At 39.9% G+C, this 26,390-nt stretch overlaps 1 protein-coding gene across 1 annotated transcript in view; it reads left to right on the top strand.

Moving 5' to 3' along the window:
• Positions 1 to 353: 353 nt before the first annotated feature.
• LOC138696022 (DNA polymerase alpha catalytic subunit-like) overlaps positions 354 to 26,390 on the top strand; it is a 110,631-nt gene continuing 84,594 nt past the window's right edge. The window contains exons 1-5 of the mRNA XM_069820502.1: positions 354 to 476; positions 4,024 to 4,224; positions 8,274 to 8,482; positions 14,977 to 15,131; positions 16,862 to 17,003. Of these exons, the coding sequence (XP_069676603.1) occupies positions 461 to 476; positions 4,024 to 4,224; positions 8,274 to 8,482; positions 14,977 to 15,131; positions 16,862 to 17,003 (723 nt within the window). The 5' untranslated portion in view covers positions 354 to 460. The remainder of the gene's footprint in view (positions 477 to 4,023; positions 4,225 to 8,273; positions 8,483 to 14,976; positions 15,132 to 16,861; positions 17,004 to 26,390) is intronic.

Genomic DNA, 26,390 nt, shown 5'->3' on the forward strand with positions numbered 1-26,390 from the left:
TGTCACCCTAGATCATCTAGGCTTCAGCTGGCAGCGTGGTAGTCCATATTGGCAACATAGCACTGTAGTTCCAAGCTCGGCCTTCTTTTTATCCTCTCAGGCTCGGCCGCTTAACTGTCATGTCCCATTTAAAAAAAAAAGAGGTGTAGATGATTAAACCTGATTAAACCAATTAAACTCAGTGAACTGAACATTATAAACATTATTTTAGTATAGAGCTCAATGATTAAACTATAAAACGTCTTTGATGTAGACAGGAGTGATTGAGGGAAATTTTACTCGCTAAAGGGAAATTGTAAACTATCACGAGGGAAATTGTCGGAACACAATTTGACGAAACTGGTTGGCAATCTGAGAAAATGAACATTTCGCGCCAAATGGCAATATTTATTTTATGCGAGGAAGAAGACTGTGGCATCTTTTAATTTCAATAACTAAAGTACGAAAACATTGAAAGAAGATGGACGATAACAGCTGTAAGTTTTTATTGTATCAGTATAATTCTATAGATATGTAAATTGATTATGAAAATTATTGTTTAGTTTAAATTCGTATGCGGCTTAGCCCATGAAGTTCTTGAAATACATCGTCAAACCAAAAAAATTGAGGGAGAGATCTTTTTTTGTACGGAATTAATCCGCTTATTTTCTGAGGTATTTGCACCGTGCTGTAGACGCATTCACCTCTTGGAAGTTACGTATTTGTTCTATCATTAGGAAAGGCAGAGAAAGTTGAACGGGGAAACCTGTATGTTGGGTAATTTGCTAGGAGACGTCGTTGCATATAGACCACTTTTACACTAAACCTAACCTTAATGTATACAACATACTAAAACACTAACCTAACCTAACGTAACCTGTCACAGATTAAGGAAAAGGTAAGGTTAGGTTAGGGTTTTAGTATATCTTGCAAAAACAAATTTTAGGTTTAGTGTAAAAGTGGTCTATATGCAACGACGTCTCCGAGCAAATTACCGTATGTTGTATTTGTTATCAAGAATTTCTAATGGACGACAGCAATTAAGTATAAATTTGATAATTAGAAATTTGCAGTTGCTAAGAAGAATTGCCTTTCTCAAAACAGCGTTTTCATCGTATTTTAATTATCTAATAATCTTGAAAGTTTTAAATAATGTAACATTTCCAGAATGCCGGAATGTTGCACATCAGTTGTAATTACACCTTTCCGAAAAGACAAGAAAAAAATAAATTGCTTAAAATTTAAAAAAGCATGATAGCTGGCATGGTGCTTAAAATATGATGATTTATTCGTTTAAGAACTTTTCTGTGTTACTTATTAGAATAGGTTCTGTCAAAAAAAAAATAGGAAAAAGCTTTCTAATCCAATAACCTTGCCATACTCCACAGTCTCCTGTCACTTAGTTACCCCCTTATTCTAAGCCATTCTGACTTTGTCACAGTTCTCAACTTCCTGTTACCGGTACTTAGCTACTCCCTCATCTATCCCACTCTAGGCCCACACCTGTGAAGTAACGGTTATCGCGTCTGGCCGCGAAACCAGGTGGCCCGGGTTCGATTCCCGGTCGGGGCAAGTTACCTGGTTGAGGTTTTTTCCGAGGTTTTCCCTCAACCCAATACGATCAAGTGCTGGGTAACTTTCGGCATTGGACCCCGGATTCATTTCACCGGCATTATCACCTTCATCTCATTCAGATGCTAAATAACCAGAGATGTTGATAAAGCGTCGTAAAATAACCTACTAAAATAAAAACTATCCCACTCTAATCTTCTCACAGTCCTCAACCTCCTGTCACTAAGCTACCACCTCATCTAACTCATTCTGACCTTGTCCATAGTATTCAACTTCCTGCCATTTAGCTACTCCCTTGTCTAACCCTCTCTAATCTTGTTACAGTCCTAATTAGAGTGGGAAAAATCATGATTTTGTAAATTAAAATCAAATCAGATTTTATTATTTAAGGGAATCCGGACGTGAGTTTTCTACATTTTGAAAAGACACACACACACACACACACACACACACGCACGCATGCATAATAGGCCTATATACCTATTTTTTTTTTTCTCCGGAGATGTCAAAAGATATCTGCATGACATTTTCGCATAAATTTACCATAGTAAAGTGAATAAGTATTGAAAAGTACATGAAATTCGTTAAATAGTTTGTTCGCAAAAAGAATTTTAATTTTGTATAAAAATTTATAGAAAAATTAAGAAAAAAAATGTTACATCAAAGTACCAATAACTCAACAACCCATGGAGCTGTAGGTATAATATTTTGCATGAGAATGTTAGAATCTTCTTTTTTTCCAGTTTCATATAATATAGCATAGGTGTAAAAACTTGCATTCCAGAAATAATTTTTAATGATTAAAATTATTAATTTGTAATTACAAAAATTTCGTTAATTTTTACGTAAAATGACCTCAAAGTAATTACAAAAGTAATTACTCCTAATTAATTACAGGTTTGCACCAGCATATAAGCTAGCTAAATACATGAAAAACATTATCGGAAACAATGTATAGTTCTACCAATCACACTGCAGTCAAGAACAACACAGACCTAGTCACCACATTAAGAACAAACACATACCCACAATTCAACATTAGCATCATTTGACATACCGGTAACCAATCTATACACTCACTAACATACCCATATGTTAAACAATAAAAATACTAGAACATATTATGTTAAAAGACAACAACACACCACAAGCACAAATAGACGAAAAATCAGCAAATTATTTTCAAATAGTTTCTTCATCTTGGATTGTGTTTAATGGTGTTTGCTTATTAAAATGTTTGTATAGGAACAGAAGTTTTGATGCTTTGTCTGTACCACGCCTGTTGCGTTACTTAGAATGCACAACACCAAATTTAGAGAAAACACGTTTACTCCAACAGAAGGTGCTCTTGCAGTTAGAAGCTGACTACTTGCATTGATGATGTCTTTGCCATTAGGTACTGTGATAGATTTTTATGATTTCACCACTGCAGTGCAGACACACCTCCTAAAATCTAATCTGTGTACATAATTTTTGAAAATGGACAAGATTTTGCTTCATGTTTCACTATTGTATGTAAGAATGAGGCTGAAGTGCAGATTCATGTTCTTCTACAGTTAGTTTATGTTTGCTCAGTTGGTAGAGCAGCTGGCTACGGACTGGAAGGTCTGGGGTTCGATCCCAGGTGGTGACAGGATTTTTTTCTCGTTGCCAAACTTTCAGAATGGCCCTGAGGTTCACTCAGCCTCCTATAAAATTGAGTACTGGGTCTTTCCTGGGGGTAAAAGGCGGTCAGAGCATGGTGCTGACCACATCACCTCATTCTAGTGCCGAGGTCATGAACAGCATGGGGTCTACCTCCATGCCCCCCAAGTGCCTTCATGGCATGTTATGGGGATACCTTTACTTTTTTCTTTTTTTGGAAGAATATTGAAGCTTAAGATCAACCAAAACAGCCAAAAAGTGTGAAAGTGTAATTGCTTGATTGTAGCGCTTTGAAATGTCTTTATTGTGGGATGATTCTTGTCTTCTTGTATTATATACTTACTTGCTTTTAAGGGACCTGGAGTTTCATTGTCGCCCTCACATAAGCCCGCCATTGTATTATATACCTAGTCTTTCCAAATTATCTTTCTGAGCTTTTCATTGTTCGAGATCTTTGCCAATTGTGCAGTCATTTTTCTGAAAAATGTCAAGTGCTACTGATATAGGTTTTCTGCATTGCACTGAATTTAAAAGTTACTTACTTTTTTCGAAATCAAATTTTGTCTCTTCTCTTTTCACAAATTTTCATGAACGTAGCCCAATTTTTTATGTACCGGTATGCAGTGAGAGTCCACAAATGTGTTCCATCTCACATCTTGTGGTAATATTAATGACTGTCCACCTTCGTTTTTGAATTTAGCATTTGCAAAATGATTGTTGTAAAAGTATTTTACAGTTTCTATGTATGTCCATGTTCTTTCACATTTTTTAGCATTTTCGAAACTGTTTTCACATGTGCAGTACTCTTAAGTAATTTAACTTTGCCAGCATCACCAGGTCCGAGGGTGAAACGACAGAAGATTGATAAGAAGGGGCGATTAGCTGCCTTGGAGAGACTGAAGCAGCTCAAAGGAAGTAAAAATAAATATGAGATGTCAGGGATGGAAAATGTGTATGATGAAGTGGATGAGAAAGAGTACTCGAAGAAGGTTTTGGAGAGACAGGATGATGATTGGATTGTTGACGATGGTGAGTAACTGAGCAAAATTAGTGCATGGGAAGTTCAAGTGGTTTTGAAAGTGAAAATTGTCGAATTTATAAGGTTTATTTTTTTTTTTTTTGTGAGATTCGGTAGTATTTTTATTTAAAAAAAGTGTATTTTTCTTGGATCAAAAATATTATCTTCACTTTTAAAATCACCTAAATTTACCATGCGTTATTTTCTTCATAACTGAATATGTTCGTTGTTGTTAAGGATTTTGATCATGAGCCATGCAAGGGTAATGTCTAGAATTCGTATAAAGACTTGTGCCATTATTGTATGCACTAACCTGCAGTTGCACACAGCATTTCTCCCTTTAGGTTAGAGAGTTTGTATTGAAGAGGATTTGAGAAGTCTTAAAGTTAAGAGGTGGAGAAAGAAGGCTGAGGATAGGAAGCAGAATATGGGCTACAGTTATAAAGAAAACTAAAGTTTTCTGAGGACCATAATGCCCAGGAGTATGTAAATAAGAGGGCTTATTGGAGCAATAGTCATTCTTTATATATACAAACAATCAGGTTAATTTGGTTTGGCTTAGACTCTAGTATACTGACAAGGTTAGAAAGCTTTTTGAGATGATAGTTATTCCTTATACAAATGATTAAGTTAGCATGTCTTAGCTTATTCCGTACCTAGTTCAGTGACAAAGTTGGAGGATTTGATCAGGGCATAGCTGTCTCTTGTACAAAATATTATATTATTTTCATGTTGCGTGATATGAAAGAAGGTTCGGTTAGGGGAAGGGGATAGCTAGCTAACTATTCGAGAAAAATTAGGTTCCTGGTATGTTGGTTAAATGTTACTTTGGGATGGAATGTGATGTGCTAGAAAAGGTTGTTCATCAGGTTGTTGTGCAATGTGCATATAGCAGCAGCATCTTAAAGGAATATTAGAAATCTGTCTTACATAATAATTATCATGTGTTAAATGGGTTCAATTAAACTAAGTACCTTTTGGATACTTCGTCATTCCATAATATGATGATTAAGACCATCTCTTAACATGACAGTACCATGTATTCCTGACCCAGAAAATAATTTCATGGGAAACGAACATTAGGCAACTGTATGATTTAGTAACAAGACCGAAGTCTTGCAACCACTTAAATACATTTCTGGTACAGTATCGTGGCGCAATACAATTAACCTTATTCATTCATTCATAGTGTTCTGCCCAAGGGCAGGTCTTTCACTGCAAACCCACAGCATTCTCCAGTCCTATTCTCTGCCTTCCTCTTTGTCTCCTCATATGATCCATATATCTTAATTTCGTCTATCATCTGATATCTTCTTCTGCCCCAAACTCTTCTCCTGTTCACCCTTCCTTCCAGTGCATCCTTCAGAAGGCAGTTTCTTCTCAACTAGTGACCCAGCCAATTCCTTTTCCTCTTTCTGATTAGTTTCAGCATCATTCTTTCTTCACCCACTCTTTCCAAAACAGCTTCGTTTCTTATTCTGTCTGTCCATTTCACACTCTCCATCCTTCTCCATATCCACATTTCAAATGCTTCTAGTCACTTCTCTTCACTTCGTGTAATGCCCCATACAATGCTACACTCCACACACAGCACTTTTACTAGTTTCTTCCTTAGTTCTTTCTCCAGAGGTTCGCAGAAGGTGCTCCTTTTTCTATTAAAAGCTTCCTTTGCCATTGCTATTCTTCTTTTGACTTCTTGGCAACAGCTCAGGTTAACTGTTTATAGTACACCCCAAGTTATTCTCCTTTAACCTCCTAACTACGGAAGTAGCTGAAGAAATATTTAGATATTTTCGAAATATTGTCTTATATTACATCACAGCTAATATACAAGGTTAAAACAATATGTGAAGCTATTATTGGTTAAAAACAGAAAAAGTAGGTCTACAGGGGGGAAATAAAAAGTCACAAACCATACACATCCAAGGCACATATCTACAATGGTTGTTACTTGCATCAGTCATGATCTGTTATTTGTCTATGGTCATGATAGAGACAAGACATACTAGATTACTGGTGCATAGCAGTTTGGCTTCAGGAAGGGAAAAGGTACGAGAGATGCAGTTGGACTGATATGAACAATCGGCAGAAGATACCTAGAGAAGAATAAAGAAGTGTATGTGGCATTTGTGGACCTGGAAAAGGCGTTTGACAGAGTGGATTGGAATAAACTGATGGGGATCCTGAAGAAAATTGGCGTGGATTGGAAAGAGAGGAGGCTCTTCAGTAACCTTTATATGAAATGAGTCAAAGTCAGGATAGGAGAAGAAATGTCATAAGGAAGTGAAATAGGGAGAAGAATACGACAAGGATGCCCTTCATCACCTACCCTGTTCAGGATTTAGTGAAGAACTGTTTTCAGAACATAGGAGTGATAGTAGGAGGAAGAAGAATAAAGTGTATAAGATTTGCTGATGATATGGCATTGTTAGCAGAAGAGGAGATGATACTAAGGGATATGCTACTCGAGCTAAATGACAGCTGTGAGCAGTATGGAATGAAGATAAATGCAAACAAGATGAAGACCATGGTCATAGGAAGGAAAGTAAAGAAGGTAAACCTGCGAATTCTAAATGAGGCAGTAGAGCAAGTGGACAGCTTCAAATACGTGGTGTGTACTATAAGCAGTTAATATGAGCTGTTGCCAAGAAGTCAAAAGAAGAATAGCAATGGCAAAGGAAGCTTTTAATAGAAAAAGGAGCACCTTCTGCAAACCTCTGGAGAAAGAACTAAGGAAGAGACTAGAGAAGTGCTTTGTGTAGAGTGTGGCACTGTATGTTCAATATTGCAGGTTTCAGGACTTTCTGTCTGAAGAAAGTGAGGAAACTCTGGAGGTGACTTTCACAGATAAGGCATGGTTCCATCTGAGCGGGTATGTTAACATCCGGACAATTAGCTTGTAGATTACTGAAAATCCCCACGAATTTAAGAAATTCCCTTTTCATTGTTTTGTTTACTCTGACTAGGAAGTGCATTATAGAACCCATTTTTTTTTTGTGATTAAACCATTACCACAGAATGGTACTGTAACCAGATTATCTATCCATTCACATCACAATGGAATGTGAAATCTATGCAGCAGTTTACATAACTAGGGATAAACTAAATATTCTAGACGACTTCAGCAATGCAGGGGATGGTGGCCTGCCCGATCACCAGATCTGACAGGTTATTGTGTAGTATGATTTACAGTTTTCATAGATTTACCATTTTTAATACAGTAAGCTTTTGTGAGAAATGGAGCTTTTTCTTCTTGCAGTTGATATTTCACGGGTCTAATAGAGTTACCTACTTCAGTAGGTTATTTAAGTAGTAAGCTTAGAGATCCATTATGGTTTCTTAAGCCAAATAATTTATTAAAAAAATATGCTATACAGCATTACTATACATGGAGACAATAGGCTGGATGCACAAAAGCTGTTCTCTAATTAATAAAAAAACATTAGATTTGCAGTTATCTAGTTATAGTATTAGATCTGCGATGTGAACCCTTCAGTATTTGTATGCTGCTTGTAGTTTTCACATCATTAATTTTATTATATATTATTATGTTACATTTCATTTTTAAACTCTATATAAAGTTAAAATTTGAAAATATGACATGAAGAGATGCCGATTTCAAGTCCATATAGCCTACTGTATGAACTGAGTTTCAGTGTAATTTTAATCTGTATATAAAATTTAAAATTGTGACATGAAGAGATGCCGATTTCAAGTCCATGTACTGTGGGATTGACTTTCAGTGTAATTTTTAACTGTACATGAAATTAAGTTTGAAATTGAGGCAGTCAGAAGTAAAGGGTTGTAAGTTACTTACGTTATTTTCCATAAAATGTGATTAAAAGTTACTAAGCTTTCGTAAATTCCGTGAAGTTTTAATTTTAGATATTAATGTGTGATGTGGTTAAAAGATATATCCCTTTACCACTGACATTTTAAGTGCTTTAGTTTACCTTGGATGCACTTAAACAGTTTTTTTAGAAATGTCACTTACACCCCTTTGCTTTTAACCACCTCAATTGTGATATGAAGTCCATGTATTCTATGAATTGATTTTCAGATGGCTGTGGTTATGTGGAAGATGGACGCGAAATATTTGATGATGACCTAGATGATGACTCTATTATTGTTGCATCAAAGAATAAGAAAGGAGGTAGTGGATCAAAGAAGGGACGACATGGGAAGGGCAGTGATCAGGTGCAAGCAGATCCTGGAGGCAAGAACATCAGAAGCATGCTGATGAATATGCCAGCTAAGAAAAAAAAAGAGGTGGGTGTATTTTACAATGACACGTGATAGCTAGCATGCTAATCAGCTAGATACACAAAAAGACATAGCACATTCGTTATTGCTAACCCTTTTCAGTAACTGTTGTACCATAGATGAAAGATTATTGATTAAAGTAGGAAAGTATACAATTTTTTAATTTTAACCTTGAAATAGGGTAAAGATTGGTAAATTGAGATACTGATAATGTTATGATAGCCTAGTTCTTTTTGAGAATCTTTTATAATTATACTGAGCCAGAGGAAGATCGGTTTTTTGCGTCAATGTATTAAGGGAATGTTCGTGGACAAGTTTCTGCACAAAACCGGTCCTTCTTTCACTCAGTAAAATTGTAAAAAAAATTCTCAAAAAGTTGTTGTTGTTTTCTAATGCCAGGTGTTTGACAATAAAGTCATTTGACCTCTTGCACTCCAATATTTTTCAAAGATATTGTCATGGTCAGCCATTGAAGCACAGATTTTGAGGTGTTCCCAATCCATTTCTTGATTTGAATTGCACAATGGGCAGTTAGGGGATTGATATATTCCAATTCTATGCAAGTGCTTGGTCAAACAGTCATGGCCTGTTGCCAATCTAAATGCAGCTACAGACGATTTTCGTGGTAAATCGGGAATTAACTGTGGATTATGATGCAGAGAGTTCCATTTTTTCCCTTGAGATTGTGTTACCAAATTTTGTTTGTTGAAGTCTAAGTATGTTTGAGATGGACAGAGCATGTAGCACATATAGGCGAATACAGAAATGCATATAGAGTGTTAGTTGGGAGGACGGAGGGAAAAAGACCTTTGGGGAGGCCGAGACGTAGATGAGAAGATAATATTAAAATAGATTTGAGGGAGGTGGGATATGATTATAGAGACTGGATTAATCTTGCTCAGGATAGGGACCAATAGCGGGCTTATGTGAGGGTGGCAATGAACCTCCGGGTTCCTTAAAAGCCGGTAAGTAAGTAAGAAGCCTAAGTTTGTAGATTTAATAAATCTTTTCACAGACTAATACGTAGATTTAGTAACAGGTCTGTAAGTAGCAGTGCTGCCCTTCTTTGCTAAAGCATCCGCATTCTCATTTCACAGGATTCCACAATGGGATGGTATCCATTGGAATACAATTATTTTATTGAGTATTACTAATTGGGAGAGCATTTTAGTTATTTCTGCTGTTTGAGATGAAGATGTGTGTCTAGAGACTGTTGATAGAATAGCTGCTTTGGAATCTGACATTATAACTGCATTTTTAAATTTATTGATGCAGCATAGAAGATTCCCGAGACTTTCACTTCCTTGCAATGATTTCTCCATCAAAACTTGTTGTTCCATATCCAAGAGATCTATAAAGTGAGAAGAGACAGCACGTAACACCTGCACCGGCACCTTGTTCCCTGGAAATCAAGGATCCATTGGTGTATAAATGAAGCCAGTTTTGTGGAGGGTACCTAATATTAATTGTCTTTAAAGATAATTGTTTCATTATTTCAGTGTTTTCTTCTGATTTCAGTATTTCTTCTGTTAAATTTTGATTAGGGCCTATACTCTATATTTAATAGAGTTAAAGGGTTTGGTTTAATTTGTGAGTTTTCTCAAAAAGTACTATCATACATAATATTATTAGTATCATAATATTACCAACCTTTACCCTACATCTGAACGATCCTGTCATATAACCCCAAAAGCTGTAGGAACCGAGGCAGACATAAAACTTGTCCGACTTCTTCAGTAGATACGTTTTAGTAAATGAGAAAAATGCATTGTGGTACTATATAACTATGTTTAAAAATACATATTTGTCAATAGAGTTCAGACAGCTGACTGAGATTGACAAAATAAACTGTGAGTGTGGTGTAACAACTGATGAGGAACACACATGCGTTATGTTCTGGGCCAGACTTAAAGCAAACCTAAGTTACCAGAATTCTTACCCAGCTACGAGATTGTTGTGTGATAATTAGTGCATCGAGTTCTCCTGACCTCATGTCTAGTATCCCAAAACTTGAAACATTGCACAGTGCTTCCTAGAGACAAAAGCTGGCCAAAAATGTTGATTTCATTTTTAGTTTTATGATATTTATTTTAGTTCCCCTCATTCCTTGTTATCTGGCAGTTATAAACCTGTCACTCTCTCAGCAGCATTCCTTTACATAGCCTTTAAAGTGGATGAAGTGTCGTGGTTTCAGTGTTGTGGTTGCGTGTTTTTGATAAAAGATTGAAATATTGTTTTTGTGTTCTTGTTGTAAATTAAGAAGCAATTATTGTTATTGTTTGTGTAAAACTAAGTTTTGGCATTTATATATTATATCCGTTTTGATCCACTGAAATATTCTGTGTTGCTGAGGATATGTTATTATAGGATGTATATTTGTAGTTTGAGATTTTGAAGTTTATTCTTTATACAGACCTACAATAATTGCCTGACTTTGCCCAGTGTTATTTATTTAACGGATGTGTTGCCTAACATGTTTAGTTTATGGTCTTAAATGGAAAATTAACCTATATTTGCCCCTTTTTATAAAATTTCATTAAATTCATTGCATACTGACAAATTAACCTACTAAAATACGCTTAATTTCAGTATTAATTCATTATTATTCCACAAAGAAAAACAAGTTTAATTTGTATAGCCTATATTATTTTAATGTACCGAAGTACATATGATATTTCCATGCAAATGAATTTTTCTCCGTTCCATTACTCTTTCATCGTAAGTTTAATTTGACTTAGTATATAGAAATATTTGCAAAACCACAAGGATTATATAGTTTATTTTGATTTCGGAATGAAATATCATTGTTCATGGAGAGAATTATTTCATATTTTGTAGAAAGAGAAGAGCAGGCGTGACGCTCTGTTTCAATTTGTTATAGCAAAAGCTGATATAGAAAACTCCTCCTATCAGGTAAAATCATTACAGAGATATATTTTCCGGTTTTGTGGCGAATTGTTTCGCAGATCCAATGAATCAAATAGAATGGTTGATAGGTTCTTGAAAAACAATGAACAGTGGTTGGATAAATAATGTGTGTGCCACTTCAAAGTTGTAAAACCTACTCAAGGGAAGAGAGAAAGACCACAGACCGAATTTGGAGAGAGCAATACTAGTTTTAAACGCAGGAAAACTGAAGTGTCGAGGAAATCAGCAGAAAGTGTGGAGAGTTTAACTTTCGCAGCACAAATGAAACATCGTGAATCTGGTAATGTGGACCATGCAAAACTTAGAGGAGATGCAAAAAAGCACCAAATGCTTCTAAAATAAGAAAATCTTGGAGGTTGACATCAACCAACAGCTCTATTATGAAAAACTACAATGAGGAAGAAGTATTGGCATTTTTTTCTGAATGCCAATTTTACTAATGTAATGAGAGAAGAAATGAAAGACCTAAATGCTGACATATACCCATTATACAAGAGAATCTTAAATGCTCAGAAAATGTGTTATCCTGGATCTGTTTGTCATGGAATCCCATGCAGAAGTGAAACTTCAAGATCTATTGAACCATACATCCATACATTTTACCGCATTTTGAGGTCACAAAAGCCAGTAATTATTAATATTAAAGATGACAAACTTTTCATATCTTTACTATCAAAGTGGACAGAAGACAAGAAAGAAACCTCTGGCGGAGAGGACAACTCCTTTGACAACCATATAAGTAAGCAAGTAGCACTGATTTATATTTGTTACGTTATTTTATTTCATATAATACCAAAAGCGTCCCAGTAGTAACTTGTAGGCTGAGATGCTATATCAGCATTAATCTTCGTAATTGCTGGATACTGCAGTAAGTGGTCTTTATTCATGATGGAATTCACGTCCAAGCAGAGAGTACAATGTGGCGAAGGGAATATATTGATCCTATGCAGGTGTGAGGCCAAGCAGTCATGACCAGTAGTGAGGCGAAACAGTGCCACAGATTTCTTCCGGGATAGATCAGAAATGATAGATTTGTCCTTCAACAGTATGCCCTAGGATTTGTTTTCGCTGTCTTCAGAATGTCTTGTCCTGCAGGCTTGATAGACTTTGTGTTTGATCCAGATTTTAGCATTCTGGAAGGATAATTTAGGATTAGTAGTTTGTTTAATGGTTGTTCCTTTTTTTGTAAGAAGGTCAGCTGCTTCATTTCCTGCAATTTGGCAATGTGCTGGTGTCCATTGGATCACAATTTCCTTATGTAATGCTTGAATTAATTTTGCAAGGATGTGTGTTTCTCTTATTTTAGAATTTTCAGGGTGTAGTGTTATTATTGCTTGTATTCCTGCCTTGGAATCCATGAGTATCACAACTTTTGTGAATTTGTTAATGTGACTCATGAGTTGTTGAAGGGCTGTGTTAATTGCCTGTAATTCTCCATCATAGTGTGTTGCTAATGGACCCAGTGTGATATAGAAACTGAAAATACCACTGTAGATTCCTGCCCATGATCTTCACTGGAACACTGGAGGGAAAGAGAGATAGGGGTCGTCCCAGATTGAGATGGTTAGACTGTATTGAGGAAGATTTGAGGAAAGTGGGAATAAAGAGATGGAAGAAGAGAGCAGAGGACAGAAGTGATGGGCTATTGTTTTAAAGGAGGCTTTAGCTAGACTATAAGAGCTGTATGCCAAAGAGGAAGGAGAAGAAGAAGAAGAAGATTCCTGCCTCAGCATTTGCATTTTTGTCTAGAAGAGATCAGTCTGTGTATATATATATATATGTAACTACTCAGGGGTGGGATATCACGTAGATAAGTGAATGTGTTAAAATTGCATTTACTATTTTTGGCTAGCTTTTCAGCCTCCAGGAAGCACTGTGCATTGCTGCAACATGTGCATAGAATGTAATTGAAAACATTTTGAGCAACTGCTCTGAACTTGAGGTAGGATTCACTCCATTTCCGGAAATAAACAATAATTCATGACTTATATGAAAGATCACATGCCAGACTAATGCTGAGAGACTGCGGGTGTGTCAGTGTGTTAGGCTTGACTCTTCGTGTACTTTACTACCACTACTACTATTTGTAGTTTTCAGCTAAGCATACAGGTTGGCTACATTGAACGTAATTAAATTTAGAAGAACATATTATTTATATTTGATGAGACGAGATTGTAATGTTTATCTGATTAATCAGGTTCTGTGATGTGGTCTGTTTACTTAATTATTAATTGTGTCCATGTATTGTGGATCCCTATCACCACGGCATGGCGCGTCCTCAGGTTGCAGATAGAGGAGACGGCCTCCAGATATGGAGGGTAGCTGCGAATATATTGAATAAGCAGTCGACAATCGATAAGGGGTGGTCCTCCAGCTTGGGGGTTGGGCGAAGGGCTAATAACCCATCACCATAAAAAACAGCTTGTTACGAATTCATACAATAAACCTTGGAATGGGACTGATTCTTTGGCACGACCACAGCAAAGGAATAAAATGCGAGCTAAAGCAAAGAGATGAACTATCATCTTTACTTTTTAACTTTGCTCTAGAATATGCCATTAGGAAAGTTCAGGATAACAGGGTTTTGAATTGAACGGGTTACATCAGCTTCTTCTCTATGCGGATGACGTGAATATGTTAGAAAAAATCCACAAACGATGAAGGAAAATACAGAAATATTACTTGGAGCAAGTAAAGCGATAGGTTTGGAAGTAAATCCCGAAATGACAAAGTATATGATTATGTCTCGTAACCAGAATATTATATGAAATAGAAACATAAAAATTGGAGATTTATGCTTCGAAGAGGTGGAAAAATTCAAATATCTTGGAGCAACAGTAACAAATATAAATGGCATTTGGGAGGAAATTAAACGCAGAATAAATATGTGAAATGCATGTTATTATTCCGTTGAGAAGCTTTTGTCATCTAGTCTGCTGTCAAAATATCTGAAAGTTAGAATTTATAAAACAGTTACATTACCGGTTCTGTATAGTTGTGAACTTGGACTCTCACTTTGAGAGAGGAACAGAGATTAAGGGTGTTTGAGAATAAGGTTCTTAGGAAAATATTTGGGGCTAAGAGAGATGAAGTTACAAGAGAATGGAGAAAGTTACACAACGCAGATCTGTACGCATTGTATTCTTCACCTGACATAATCAGGAACATTAAATCCAGACATTTGAGATGGACAGGGCATGTAGCACATATGGGCGAATCCAGAAATGCATATAGGGTGTTAGTTGGGAAACTGGAGGAAAAAAAACCTTTGGGGAGATCGAGACGAGATGGGAGGATAATATTAAAATGGATTTGAGGGAGGTGGGATATGATGATAGGGACTGGATTAATCTTGCACAGGAATAGGGACTGATGGTGGGCTTGTGTGAGGCGGCAATGAACCTCCAGGTTCCTTAAGTCAGTATTAATTGTGTATTCAGAGTATTTACGCATTGCGAAAAGATGGTAAACATAGAAGGGATAGGTATGGCAACTACCACAGTGAACTTGATAGGTACCAGTGGCTCAGTGGAGAAACTGAGACACAAATTAAACATGTTATTGTCTTACAGGCACCTGTGAAACTGGACGAGGACGCCATTTTGGGGGATATCATGGAAGAACTCAACTGCAGTAATACCAGCTCTACACCAACCACTCCCCTGTCCAGTACAAAGAGGAAATTTTCATCCTTCTCATCTCCAGGGACAGTGGATGCAGCTGCAAGGTAAGATGAATGGTGACTGCATTGTATGGTAATGTTTCTTTCAAGAATTGTACATGATTTGTGGTAGTCTGTCTAGCCAAAACTGACATCATATGGGTGAATGACAGTCCTTAAACTGTTCAGATACTGTATTAAATTTACTAAAAATGCTAGATCACTTAGCCAGTTTAGGTAACGCAGTTCAGGGCATTCCTTGCATTAACCATATAAACGTTCAGCAATGGATTCCCTTAGTTCAAAAAATCTTTGAGTTTTTTGTCTGGTTTAACTGCCTAACTTTAGTGTTATAGGGGATATCACAATATTCAATATCAATAGATTGTAGAAATTCTCTGAACTGTGTGATTTAGACCATTATCCCTAATAAAATTGACCACTTTTACTCTTAATGTCCATTACATGAAGTATTCTTATGGATTTGGCTCCAAAGCACTTGTAGATATATGATTCAATAGAAAGGAAATGATTCGTGGTTGGCCAATACCAGTTTTTTCTTTCATACCCCAACCGAACCTGATTTTGCCCCAGCAATTATTGCTTTGCACCATCTGGTTTAATAGATATAAATTTATTGCAGAGCTGTGGCATTTGATCGATATATTCACCTGTTGTGTCTTTTAAGTATAATTTAAAAATTCCTCAGTAACTTCAAGAACACTATTTGTACCTCAAATGAAAACCATATATCTTATTGGTTCTTTCATCAGTAGCTAAAGAAAAACTAATAAACTGATAACATAAATTTTAAGTTGATGTTATGTAGTATCTATTTCTAGATCTTCTATATACTATACAATTTGCAACTGTGTTTCTGTGTACATTTATCATTTCGAATTTTCCCACCTCCATTGGTGACAGCTATTTCACCACTTTTATAATGCAAGATTTAATAAATTCACCCTCCAAAAATGGATGGCATGTAGTTGCAGTATTATAAGACAGCTCATAAGTCATAAATAAGGCATCATTTTGGGCAATGATAAGAATATTTGATAATTCCTACAACATGAACTAAAATTTTTATTTTGGTACTTTAATTACCATAGTACTAGGAATGGGAGATTCAAATCCTTGAATCCTGCAAATCTTGAAAAAGATTCGAGATTCGAAAACTTTTTTCGTCGCTCGAATCTTAACCTAAAAAGCTGTTAAAACTTAGGAAAGATTAGTTTCAACTCCATTGACATCCAATAGAAATGTCGACCAAAAAAAATTTTTGATTATACCCAGATTGCTAGTGTTACCTTGTAGCAGTGCTGGATGCCACATTGTTTTTCAGAGTATAAAAGTTAATTAATCGATTCATGATTTAGAGCGGATAGTGCATTTTTATTCAATTAATTTTTTACTGCACAGCGTCAAATCAGGGCAACAGCAGATAGCCTACATGTTTCTTATATATATATATATATATATATATATATATATATATATATATATATATATATATATATATATATTTTTTTTTAGACCAAGTACCATAAGTCTTTCTTGACCACTGTATTTGTTTCTACACTTTCAAATGCAAAAGTGTTTTGTAAAGACGTAAATAATTCTTTCATACTTTTTGCGACATTTATTTGTAATAGCAGATATAAATATAGCAATTTAATGACTTCACTTCAATAACTACTCTTAACATAATTCTTTCACTTATTCTGTTTCACTTATTACATAGATATGTGCATGGATGGTCCTGCCAATTTGTTGAACAATTTTATTCCTTTCAGAGATTACTTGCGGTCACTGGCTCCAGTTACTTCTGTGCGAACTAAGTTGGCATTAAAGAAAACTCCCAAGAAGGAGACTCCTACAGTTGCGAAGCAAGAGATAGAGGAAGAGGAGCAGGACAATATCGTGTTACCTACAGATGTAAGATGGTCACTTTTACTTTAGCCCATAGTAGGAATATGTGGATATGACTATTTCCCTTGCAGTATCACTCACACTCCTGTGTTAGGTTGCATCGAAAGCATAAATACTATCTGAATACTTATAGCACAATGAAATTAATCAGATTGATAACTTTAACTTCAGGGAACCTTAGTAAACATCTGAGTTAGAATGCAGCAAGAACCTAACTATATTATTTATGGTTATATTCATAATATTTAGAAGAGGTATGAAATGTGATCCTTAATCTGTCTATGCTCTGTTCCAATGGTATTCAGTCTTTTTTGCTAGCATACTCCCAAAATACATTTTATTTTACCTTTGTACCTCCAAATTGCATTGCAGTTACTGTATATAAGAAATAAATAATTATGTTTGATGTATGAAAAATATGTTATCATCATTATCGTTATTATTATTATTATTATTATTATTATTATTATTATTATTATTGTTATTATTATTATTATTATTATTATTATTATTATTATTATTATTATTATTATTATTCCGAAGAATCTTCATGGCCCTGTTTTATTTAAATGCATCTACAACATTGCCAGAAGTTTTCTAAAAATAAATGACGGACATCTTCATTTCTGCAGAAATCTTGAAACTGAAAAACAAGATGGTCTTTCACAATTAAACATTCCCAACAATGCAGAAGCACAGGACGAAGTTTAAGATCTGAATTACAGCGGAGATCGTTTGAGAATTGATACCATCTGGATGTGGTGACTTACAGTAAAGATAAAAAAAACTCTTGAATTAGTAATAGAAGAGGGATATCATAAGGCGTGAGCAGTAACAATTGCATTATAAATTTGATCATCTCCAATTAATGAACCGGGTTGACCAAGTTCATTACGAATTAATATTCTTAAGGATGTTACTACCATACCTGATCAGGCACCAAAAATGAAATACAATATAATGTGACAGCGACGTGAGAATCGAACTCACGACCAGCGTCCCGCAAGAGAGATCGCGCGGAGCACTTTGGGATGGCGCGCGGGCTTCACGGGGAAAGGGGCCTACACTCGGGGGGAGGCTGCGCGCGCAGCTGCTACTTAACGCAGTGAATGTGGAACGACCTTCCCGACTATTCCAGAAATCCGTCGAAGTGGAAGACTGGCGAATTTTCGAGGCTACGTCGCTGTAGTTATAAATTACGGTCGCGAAGGAACGACAGCAGTTTCAGAGTTTTCAGTTATTCAGTCAGTGAGTAAGCCAGAGCAAGCAAGCCAGACTTGTGTGCCGGAGTTCGACTCGAGTGTGCGTCCGCATCTGCGTCAGCATCCGAAGGCCTGAGTTCGAGTGCAGTGGACCGCAGTTGGAGGGACCTGAGTTCGAGTGCAGTGAACTGTCTCTGAAGGTCTGTGGTTCGAGATACTGTGAACTCGAGTGACTGAGATAGAAGAACCGAGTTCGAGTACAGTGAACTGTCTCTGAAGGTCTGTGGTTCGAGATACTGTGAACTCGAGTGACTGAGATAGAAGAACTGTGAACTGAGAACTGGTAGTTCTGATTGGTAAATAGTGCTTTGTAAATATTAGTTAAGATTAACAGTTCATTGTTGTGCGTAATAGTCCAAGTAAATTGTCATTGTCGTCGGTGGAGTGCTATAACGAATACTGTGTTGAGTGAAGATCCAATTGTTGACGAGAGCGTTTAAGTTGAATTGTAGAAAGGAATTATTGTTGTGATGAATAAATTACATTGTTGTTACTAATAAAATCCACACTGGTGTCAGAATCGGGACATTATCGACAATGGAGAACCTACAGCAGATCCTGCAAGCCATCGCAGAAATGAAAGCAGAAATGAACAAGCACATCAGTGAGGTCAAGAACGATATAAGTGAAGTGAGAACGGAGATGAAAAGTGACATAAGTGAAGTGAAAGGCGACATAAGTGAAGTGAAAACGGAGATGAAAAGTGACATAAGCGGAGTGAAAGATGACGTCACTACGAAAATTGAAAGCGTTTCAGCCCACGTAGATGGAATTGTCGCCATCGTGAAAGACGAACTCAAAGCCGATCTTGACAACCTAAACAAGAATTTTACAACTATAAACGAGACAGTAACCGAATTGAGACAGGAGGTAGACCATTTCGACGGCAAAATCCGCGATCTCGAGCGTCGTCAAGAGCAGACGAGCGAGTTGCTGGACAAGACGAGTGAGGTGATGGACAGACATGCTGAAGAAAACAAGCACATACTCACGTTGATGGATCGCCAGGCTAGAGAACAAAAACAGATAGTTGCCGAGGAGGTTCGACGTGCCATGCAAGAAGCGGCCACAGAGTTGAGGACTCCATATAGTGGCCCTGCGGAATCATCGCCTTCAGCCAGACATCACAACGTCAAGACGCCGAAGTTCGACGGTACGACATCTTGGGCGATATTCCGTCGCCAGTTCGAGGCCACCGCAGCACATAATGGCTGGACCCCAGCGGAGAAGACTACTCAGTTGCTGACCGCGCTTCAAGGACAGGCGTCGGAGATTCTTCACAGCGTTCCAGAAGATGGGACAGCCGCTGAGATAATGGCGGCCCTGGAGGGACGTTATGGTGACCATCAACTTGCTGCAGCATTTAGGACCCAACTAAAAACGAGGGTCCAACAGTCAGGCGAGTCCCTGCAAGAATTCGCGATGGTGGTGGAACAACTGGCCCATAATGCGCTTAGGGGCCTACCTAATGACTTCATTGCTGGAGAGGCGGCCTACACCTTCGGCAGCGGAGTTCGAGACCCGGAAATAAAGCAACAGCTACTCTTGGCAGAGCATCGCACCATCAACGCAGCTCTGGCGGCGGCCCTCAGGATGGAGGCAGCAAAGTTGACGGCGAACGTCTCGACGTCGCACCTGATTAGGAGCGTCGCGGCGGCCGACGTCGAGGAGCGTCAACCGAAATCACCCGAGCGACGAAGACGAGGATTGCCTACCTGCTGGTCCTGTGGCGAGCCTGGACACCTGAGGAGGGACTGTGACTGATCTGGTCACAAACAGGAAAACTAAAAGGGGCCGATGCGATGAGGGGCACGTCGGCGCCGTCATCACCATCCCCTCGGCTGATCTTGAAGACGGTTAACAGAAGATGCGACGATGGGCTGATTGCTGACGGATGGATAAGAGGCCGCCCATGCAGAGTACTGGTAGACACCGGGGCGTCGCTCACTATCGCCAGACTGGAAGTCGTGCGTGGACTACCTGGGAGGACGCCACTGCGCCGGTATGAGCTACGTACTGCCTCAGGCGAGAACCTGCCCATCCAAAAAGAGGTTTTCCTGGACTTGACCTTGGGAAAGAGGAGACTGGAGATGTGGGTGTTTGTCGCCAACATCACTGAAGACGTCATCCTGGGACTCGACGCCATGCGGATCTTCGATGCAACGGTGGACGTCCGGCGCCGTATCCTCCGTTTTGGTCAGGATGAAGTATTCCTGAGGGACGTCGAAGACCAACCCATGGCCAGCAGACTCACCTTGGAGAATCAAGTGACAATCCCAGCAGGCTGCGAGATGGTGGTGATGGCAAGACTGGACGGACAACCTAAGAGAAACCTGCTCCTCGATTCGCAAACAACTCCGATAGATGGGGTTTATGTGGCCAGATCCCTACTCCCGAATCAGAAGGTGGTACCGGTGAGGGTCCTGAATGTCACCAATCGGGACAAGGAGGTGCCTAGTGGAACTGTACTAGGTAACGTCGAGCCGGTGGTGTCTGTGACGTCGCTGGCAGAAAACGAGGAGTGTCACCGACCATGCCCAGATCTAGACCCATCACTGAAAGAGCTGGCTCGAGAATTGCCGGCGAATTTAAGCAAAAGAGAAAGAAGACAAGTCCACGATCTACTGACAGAGTTTCAGGACGTGTTCAGTCTGTCTGAAAATGACTACGGGAGAACGGAGAAAGTTCAGCACCGCATTGACACCGGAAATGCTCGCCCAATCAGACAACCTCCTCGACGCGTCCCTCTAGCTAAACAGAGGGAGATTGACAGCCAACTGGAGGGCATGAAAGCAAGAGGGGTCATCGAGGAATCCGACAGCCCTTGGTCATCACCTGTAGTGCTGGTGAAGAAGAAGAATGGGGATCTGCGTTTCTGCGTGGACTACAGAAGACTGAATGACGTCACCAGGAAAGACTGCTTTCCCCTCCCACGAATTGACGACACCTTGGACACCCTGACCGGAGCAGAGTGGTTCTCGACGTTGGATCTCAAGTCAGGATACTGGCAGGTGGCGCTACATCCTGAGGACAAGGAGAAAACGGCATTCTCTACAGGCCAGGGACTATGGCAGTTCACCGTTATGCCGTTCGGCCTCTGCAACGCCCCGGCTACATTCCAGAGACTAATGGAGTCTGTAATGAGAGGCCTGACATACGACACCTGTTTGCTGTACCTTGATGACGTCATCGTGGTGGGCAAGACTTTCGGCGAACAGCTGTTGAACCTGAGAAAAGTGTTCGAGAGACTGCGACAAGCCAGACTGAAGTTGAACCCGAAGAAATGTCATCTATTCCAGAAGAAGGTCAACTACTTGGGACACGTAGTAGGGACCAACGGAGTGGCCACGGACCCGGAGAAGCTACAAGCCGTCAGAGGATGGCCGAGACCGAGTGACAAGCAGGAGTTGTTTCGCTTTCTCGGCCTCTGTACTTATTACAGAAGGTTCGTAGCTGGGTACGCCAACATCGCTAAGCCTCTAACCCAGCTGACCGAGGAGAAACGGCAATTCCAGTGGACAGACGAGGCGGAATCATCCTTCCAGTCGCTGAAAGAAGCGCTCTTCACTGCTCCTGTACTGGGATATCCCATCCCTGGAAGGAAGTTCACGCTCGACACGGACGCTAGCAACGTAGGCATCGGCGGAGTACTCTCTCAGGAACAGGACGGGCAAGAGAGGGTGATTGCCTACTTCAGCCGAACACTATCCAAGGCTGAGAGAAACTACTGTGTGACGCGTAGAGAACTTCTTGCCATTGTGGAAGCCCTGAAGCACTTCCACAAATATTTGTATGGCCAGGAATTCCATCTGAGGACAGACCATTCTGCACTCACCTGGCTATTAGGCTTCAAGAATCTGGAGGGGCAGACCGCCCGTTGGGTTCAACAACTGCAGGAGTACAACTTCACCTCCGAACACCGACAAGGGAAGAAACATTCCAACGCTGATGCCTTATCACGACGCCCGTGCCCGGATGGCTGTAAACACTGCCTGAAAGTAGAAGAGCGGGATGGCACCCACGAAGTCCGAGCAATTGCCGCCCAGCCGAGCCCAGGATGGGATAACGCCGCCATAAGGAGGGAGCAGCTGGAGGACCCAAACATTGGACAGCTACTACGTGATGTGGAGTCCGGCCAGAGACCAGTATGGGCCGACATCGCAAACCGTAGCACCACTTACAAGAGCTACTGGGCCTAGTGGGAATCCTTCACTGTCAAGGACGGTATCCTGAAGAGGATTTGGGAGTCGGCCGATGGAAGGACCCACATAGAACAACTTGTCCTGCCCAGGAGCAAGGTGAAGGAAGTGCTGGAGGAGACTCATGCTGGAGTGACTGGAGGCCACCTGGGAGCCAACAGGACGCTGAACAAGTTAAGGCAGAGGTTCTATTGGTTGCATCAGAGAACCGACACGGAACAATGGTGCCGAAGATGCGACACCTGTGCAGCCAGTCGCGGACCAAGGACCCGCAGCAGGGGAGCCATGCAGCAGTACAACGTGGGAGCTCCTTTTGAGAGGATCGCCATCGACGTTGCTGGGCCGTTCCCGGTCACGGATCGCGGGAACCGCTACCTGCTAGTCGCCATGGATTACTTCACAAAATGGCCAGAGGTGTACGCGATTCCCAACCAAGAGGCTTCGACGGTGGCCGACGCGCTGCTTGACAACTTCATCTGCCGATTCGGGGTGCCCCGGGAATTGCATAGCGATCAGGGGCGCAACTTCGAATCCAACCTGATGGGAGAATTGCTCGAGCGTCTGGGGGTGCATAAAACCAGGACCACTCCCCTCCACCCACAGTCCGATGGCATGGTGGAACGATACATCAAAACCGTGGAGGAGCACCTGCGGAAGGTGGTGTCCAACCATCAACGAGACTGGGATGCCAGAGTTCCACTGTTCCTCTTGGCCTACAGAGCTTCGGTCCACGATACAACAGGGATGACACCGGCAAACATGGTCTTCGGGAGAGAGCTGCGCCTGCCCTGTGATCTGCTGTTTGGCACGCCACCCAGCGCCGACCAGCCAGCGACTGACTATGTGGCAGAACTCACCGAGAAGTTGAATGGAGTTCACCAACTGGCCAGAGAGCACCTCAAGATGGCCAGCGACAGGATGAAGGTGCGCTACGACAGATTAGCCAACTCTGCAGGATTCCAGGAGGGCGACCTGGTGTGGCTGTATCGACCTACCAGGACCAAAGGGAAATCACCAAAGCTGCAGCGTGCCTGGGATGGACCATACCGCGTGGTGACCCGGATCAACGACGTGGTGTACTGCATCCAGCGACAACCTCGAGGGAAGATGATGGTGGTGCATCTGGACCGATTAGCAGCCTACCAAGGGACTGCCCGGGACGAGCAGCCCTAAGGAGGGGGCAATGTGACAGCGACGTGAGAATCGAACTCACGACCAGCGTCCCGCAAGAGAGAAGATCGCGCGGAGCACTTTGGGATGGCGCGCGGGCTTCACGGGGAAAGGGGCCTACACTCGGGGGGAGGCTGCGCGCTCAGCTGCTACTTAACGCAGTGAATGTGGAACGACCTTCCCGACTATTCCAGAAATCCGTCGAAGTGGAAGACTCGCGAATTTTCGAGGCTACGTCGCTGTAGTTATAAATTACGGTCGCGAAGGAACGACAGCAGTTTCAGAGTTTTCAGTTATTCAGTCAGTGAGTAAGCCAGAGCAAGCAAGCCAGACTTGTGTGCCGGAGTTCGACTCGAGTGTGCGTCCGCATCTGCGTCAGCATCCGAAGGCCTGAGTTCGAGTGCAGTGGACCGCAGTTGGAGGGACCTGAGTTCGAGTGCAGTGGACCGCAGTTGGAGGGACCCGAGTTCGAGTACAGTGAACTGTCTCTGAAGGTCTGTGGTTCGAGATACTGTGAACTCGAGTGACTGAGATAGAAGAACTGTGAACTGAGAACTGGTAGTTCTGATTGGTAAATAGTGCTTTGTAAATATTAGTTAAGATTAACAGTTCATTGTTGTGCGTAATAGTCCAAGTAAATTGTCATTGTCGTCGGTGGAGTGCTATAACGAATACTGTGTTGAGTGAAGATCCAATTGTTGACGAGAGCGTTTAAGTTGAATTGTAGAAAGGAATTATTGTTGTGACGAATAAATTACATTGTTGTTACTAATAAAATCCACAATAAAGTTTCCTCAGATAGTGGACCAATGCCATAAAGATTTCCACAAACATCGCAGCAGTATGATCTGTACTAGATCGTTCCTTTCAAGATCAAAATTGTTGCCTCCAGATTGCAGTGAAGTAGGGCATGTTTTGAGTTGTTGTCCTAAAAGAGAATTACTGAGGACCAATCACCACCATAAAGTGAGAAGCTTCATTGCACTACTCTTCGAAAGGCAAAGTGGGAGGTTTACGAAGAAGTGCACTGCTTGGTTCAGGATGGGTCAACCAGAAGAGCAGACATAATAGCCGTCAATCGTCAGAATCAAAGAAGCCTCATTCTTGACCCCACTTTCTGGTTTGAGAAGAGTGATCAACACGCCAATAATGTTAATGACGAAAAGAAGTCTATTTACAATTCATGTTTCTTCACTGTAGTGAGAGATCAAAATGAATATTAATACATGGGAAGTAAAAGGACTTCTCTTTGGTGCTGGGGGAACTTCATTTAAGTTAACAAAACCATTCTCCTTTCTCTTAAATTCTCCAATAGGACATCAACAAAATTTGTGTAATGATATTGAGAGATTCATTGTCCATTTTACACAATCACTTGTATAACACTACATTCATTCATAATGTTCTGCCCAAGGGCAGGTCTTTCACTGCAAATCGAGCATTCTTCAATCTTTCCTATGTTCAGACTTTTTTATGCAGAGACATATGATTCATATATCTTAATGTCGTCTATCATCCATCTCCTTCTTCCCCGAACTCTTCTCCTGTTCACCATTCCTTCCATTGCATCCTTTAGTAGGAGTTTCTTCTCAGCCAGTGACCCAACCAATTCCTTTTCCTCTTCCTGACCAGTTGCAGCAGTATTCTTTCTTCACCCACTCTTTCCAACACAGCTTCATTTCTTATTCTGTCTGTCCACTTCACACATTCCATTCTTCTCCATATTCACATTTGAAATGCTTCTAATTACTTGTCTTCACTTCGTTGTAATGTCCATGTTTCTGTCCCATACAATGCCACACCACACAAAGCACTTCACTAATCTCTTTCCTTGGTTCTTTTTCCAGAGATCTGCAGAAGATGCTCGTTTTTCTATTAAAAGCTTCCTTTGCCATTGCTATTCTCCTTTGGACTTCCTGGCAGCAGCTTATGTTACTGCTTATAGTACACAAGCTGTCCATTTGCTCTACTGCTTCATTTAGAACTCGCAAGTTTACCTACTTTATTTTTCTTCCTATGACCATGGTCTTCGTCTTATTTGCATTTATCTTCATCCCATACTGCTCACAACTGTCATTTGGCTACTATATAATATTATTTAATCCATTTCAATTATTATTTATTGTACATTTTTCAGCAAATCAAATTGTACTTTATTTTTAAGTTTATCCTTGCTTTGCATTCTCTCTGCAAATGAAATTGTGTTTTTGTATTCTGGATCATTGTGTCCAACCATAGATATCAGCATTTTTACATACCTAGTTGGGATATGTACCCTTGAGACAACCAACCCACGTACCCAGGTATGTGTACAATAGATTGAATACCACTGTTCTATGCCTACCTCTTTTTTATATCTGGAACTACCATTTGTGTTCAGGTTTGTCATAAGTCATTGTTATGAAAATCATTTTTACTCCTTTTACTTTCTCTGACTTTCTTTTTAGACAAAATATTGTGATACTGCAAAAAATAAATTTCGAGATTTTCACGTAAATGTTTTCACCATCACTGATACCGAAAAATGGTTTTAAGCCTGCCATCTGTGTGTACGTCATTCGTCCATCTGTATTCAGTGATATTTATCCTAAACACTTCTATGGATTTTGTTTATATTCAATATTTACGAGTTTGTTTGAGAATAATACACATGAAATATCGGTACAATAATTTTAGTAAAAAATTAATATATCATTGTTTGAAATGAAAAATACAAAATGGCGAACTTAGAAACAGCTCAAAAGATTTGCTTTTAATGTTGT

This window comes from Periplaneta americana, chromosome 3 (assembly GCF_040183065.1).
Source record: "Periplaneta americana isolate PAMFEO1 chromosome 3, P.americana_PAMFEO1_priV1, whole genome shotgun sequence".
Lineage (NCBI taxonomy): Eukaryota > Metazoa > Arthropoda > Insecta > Blattodea > Blattidae > Periplaneta > Periplaneta americana.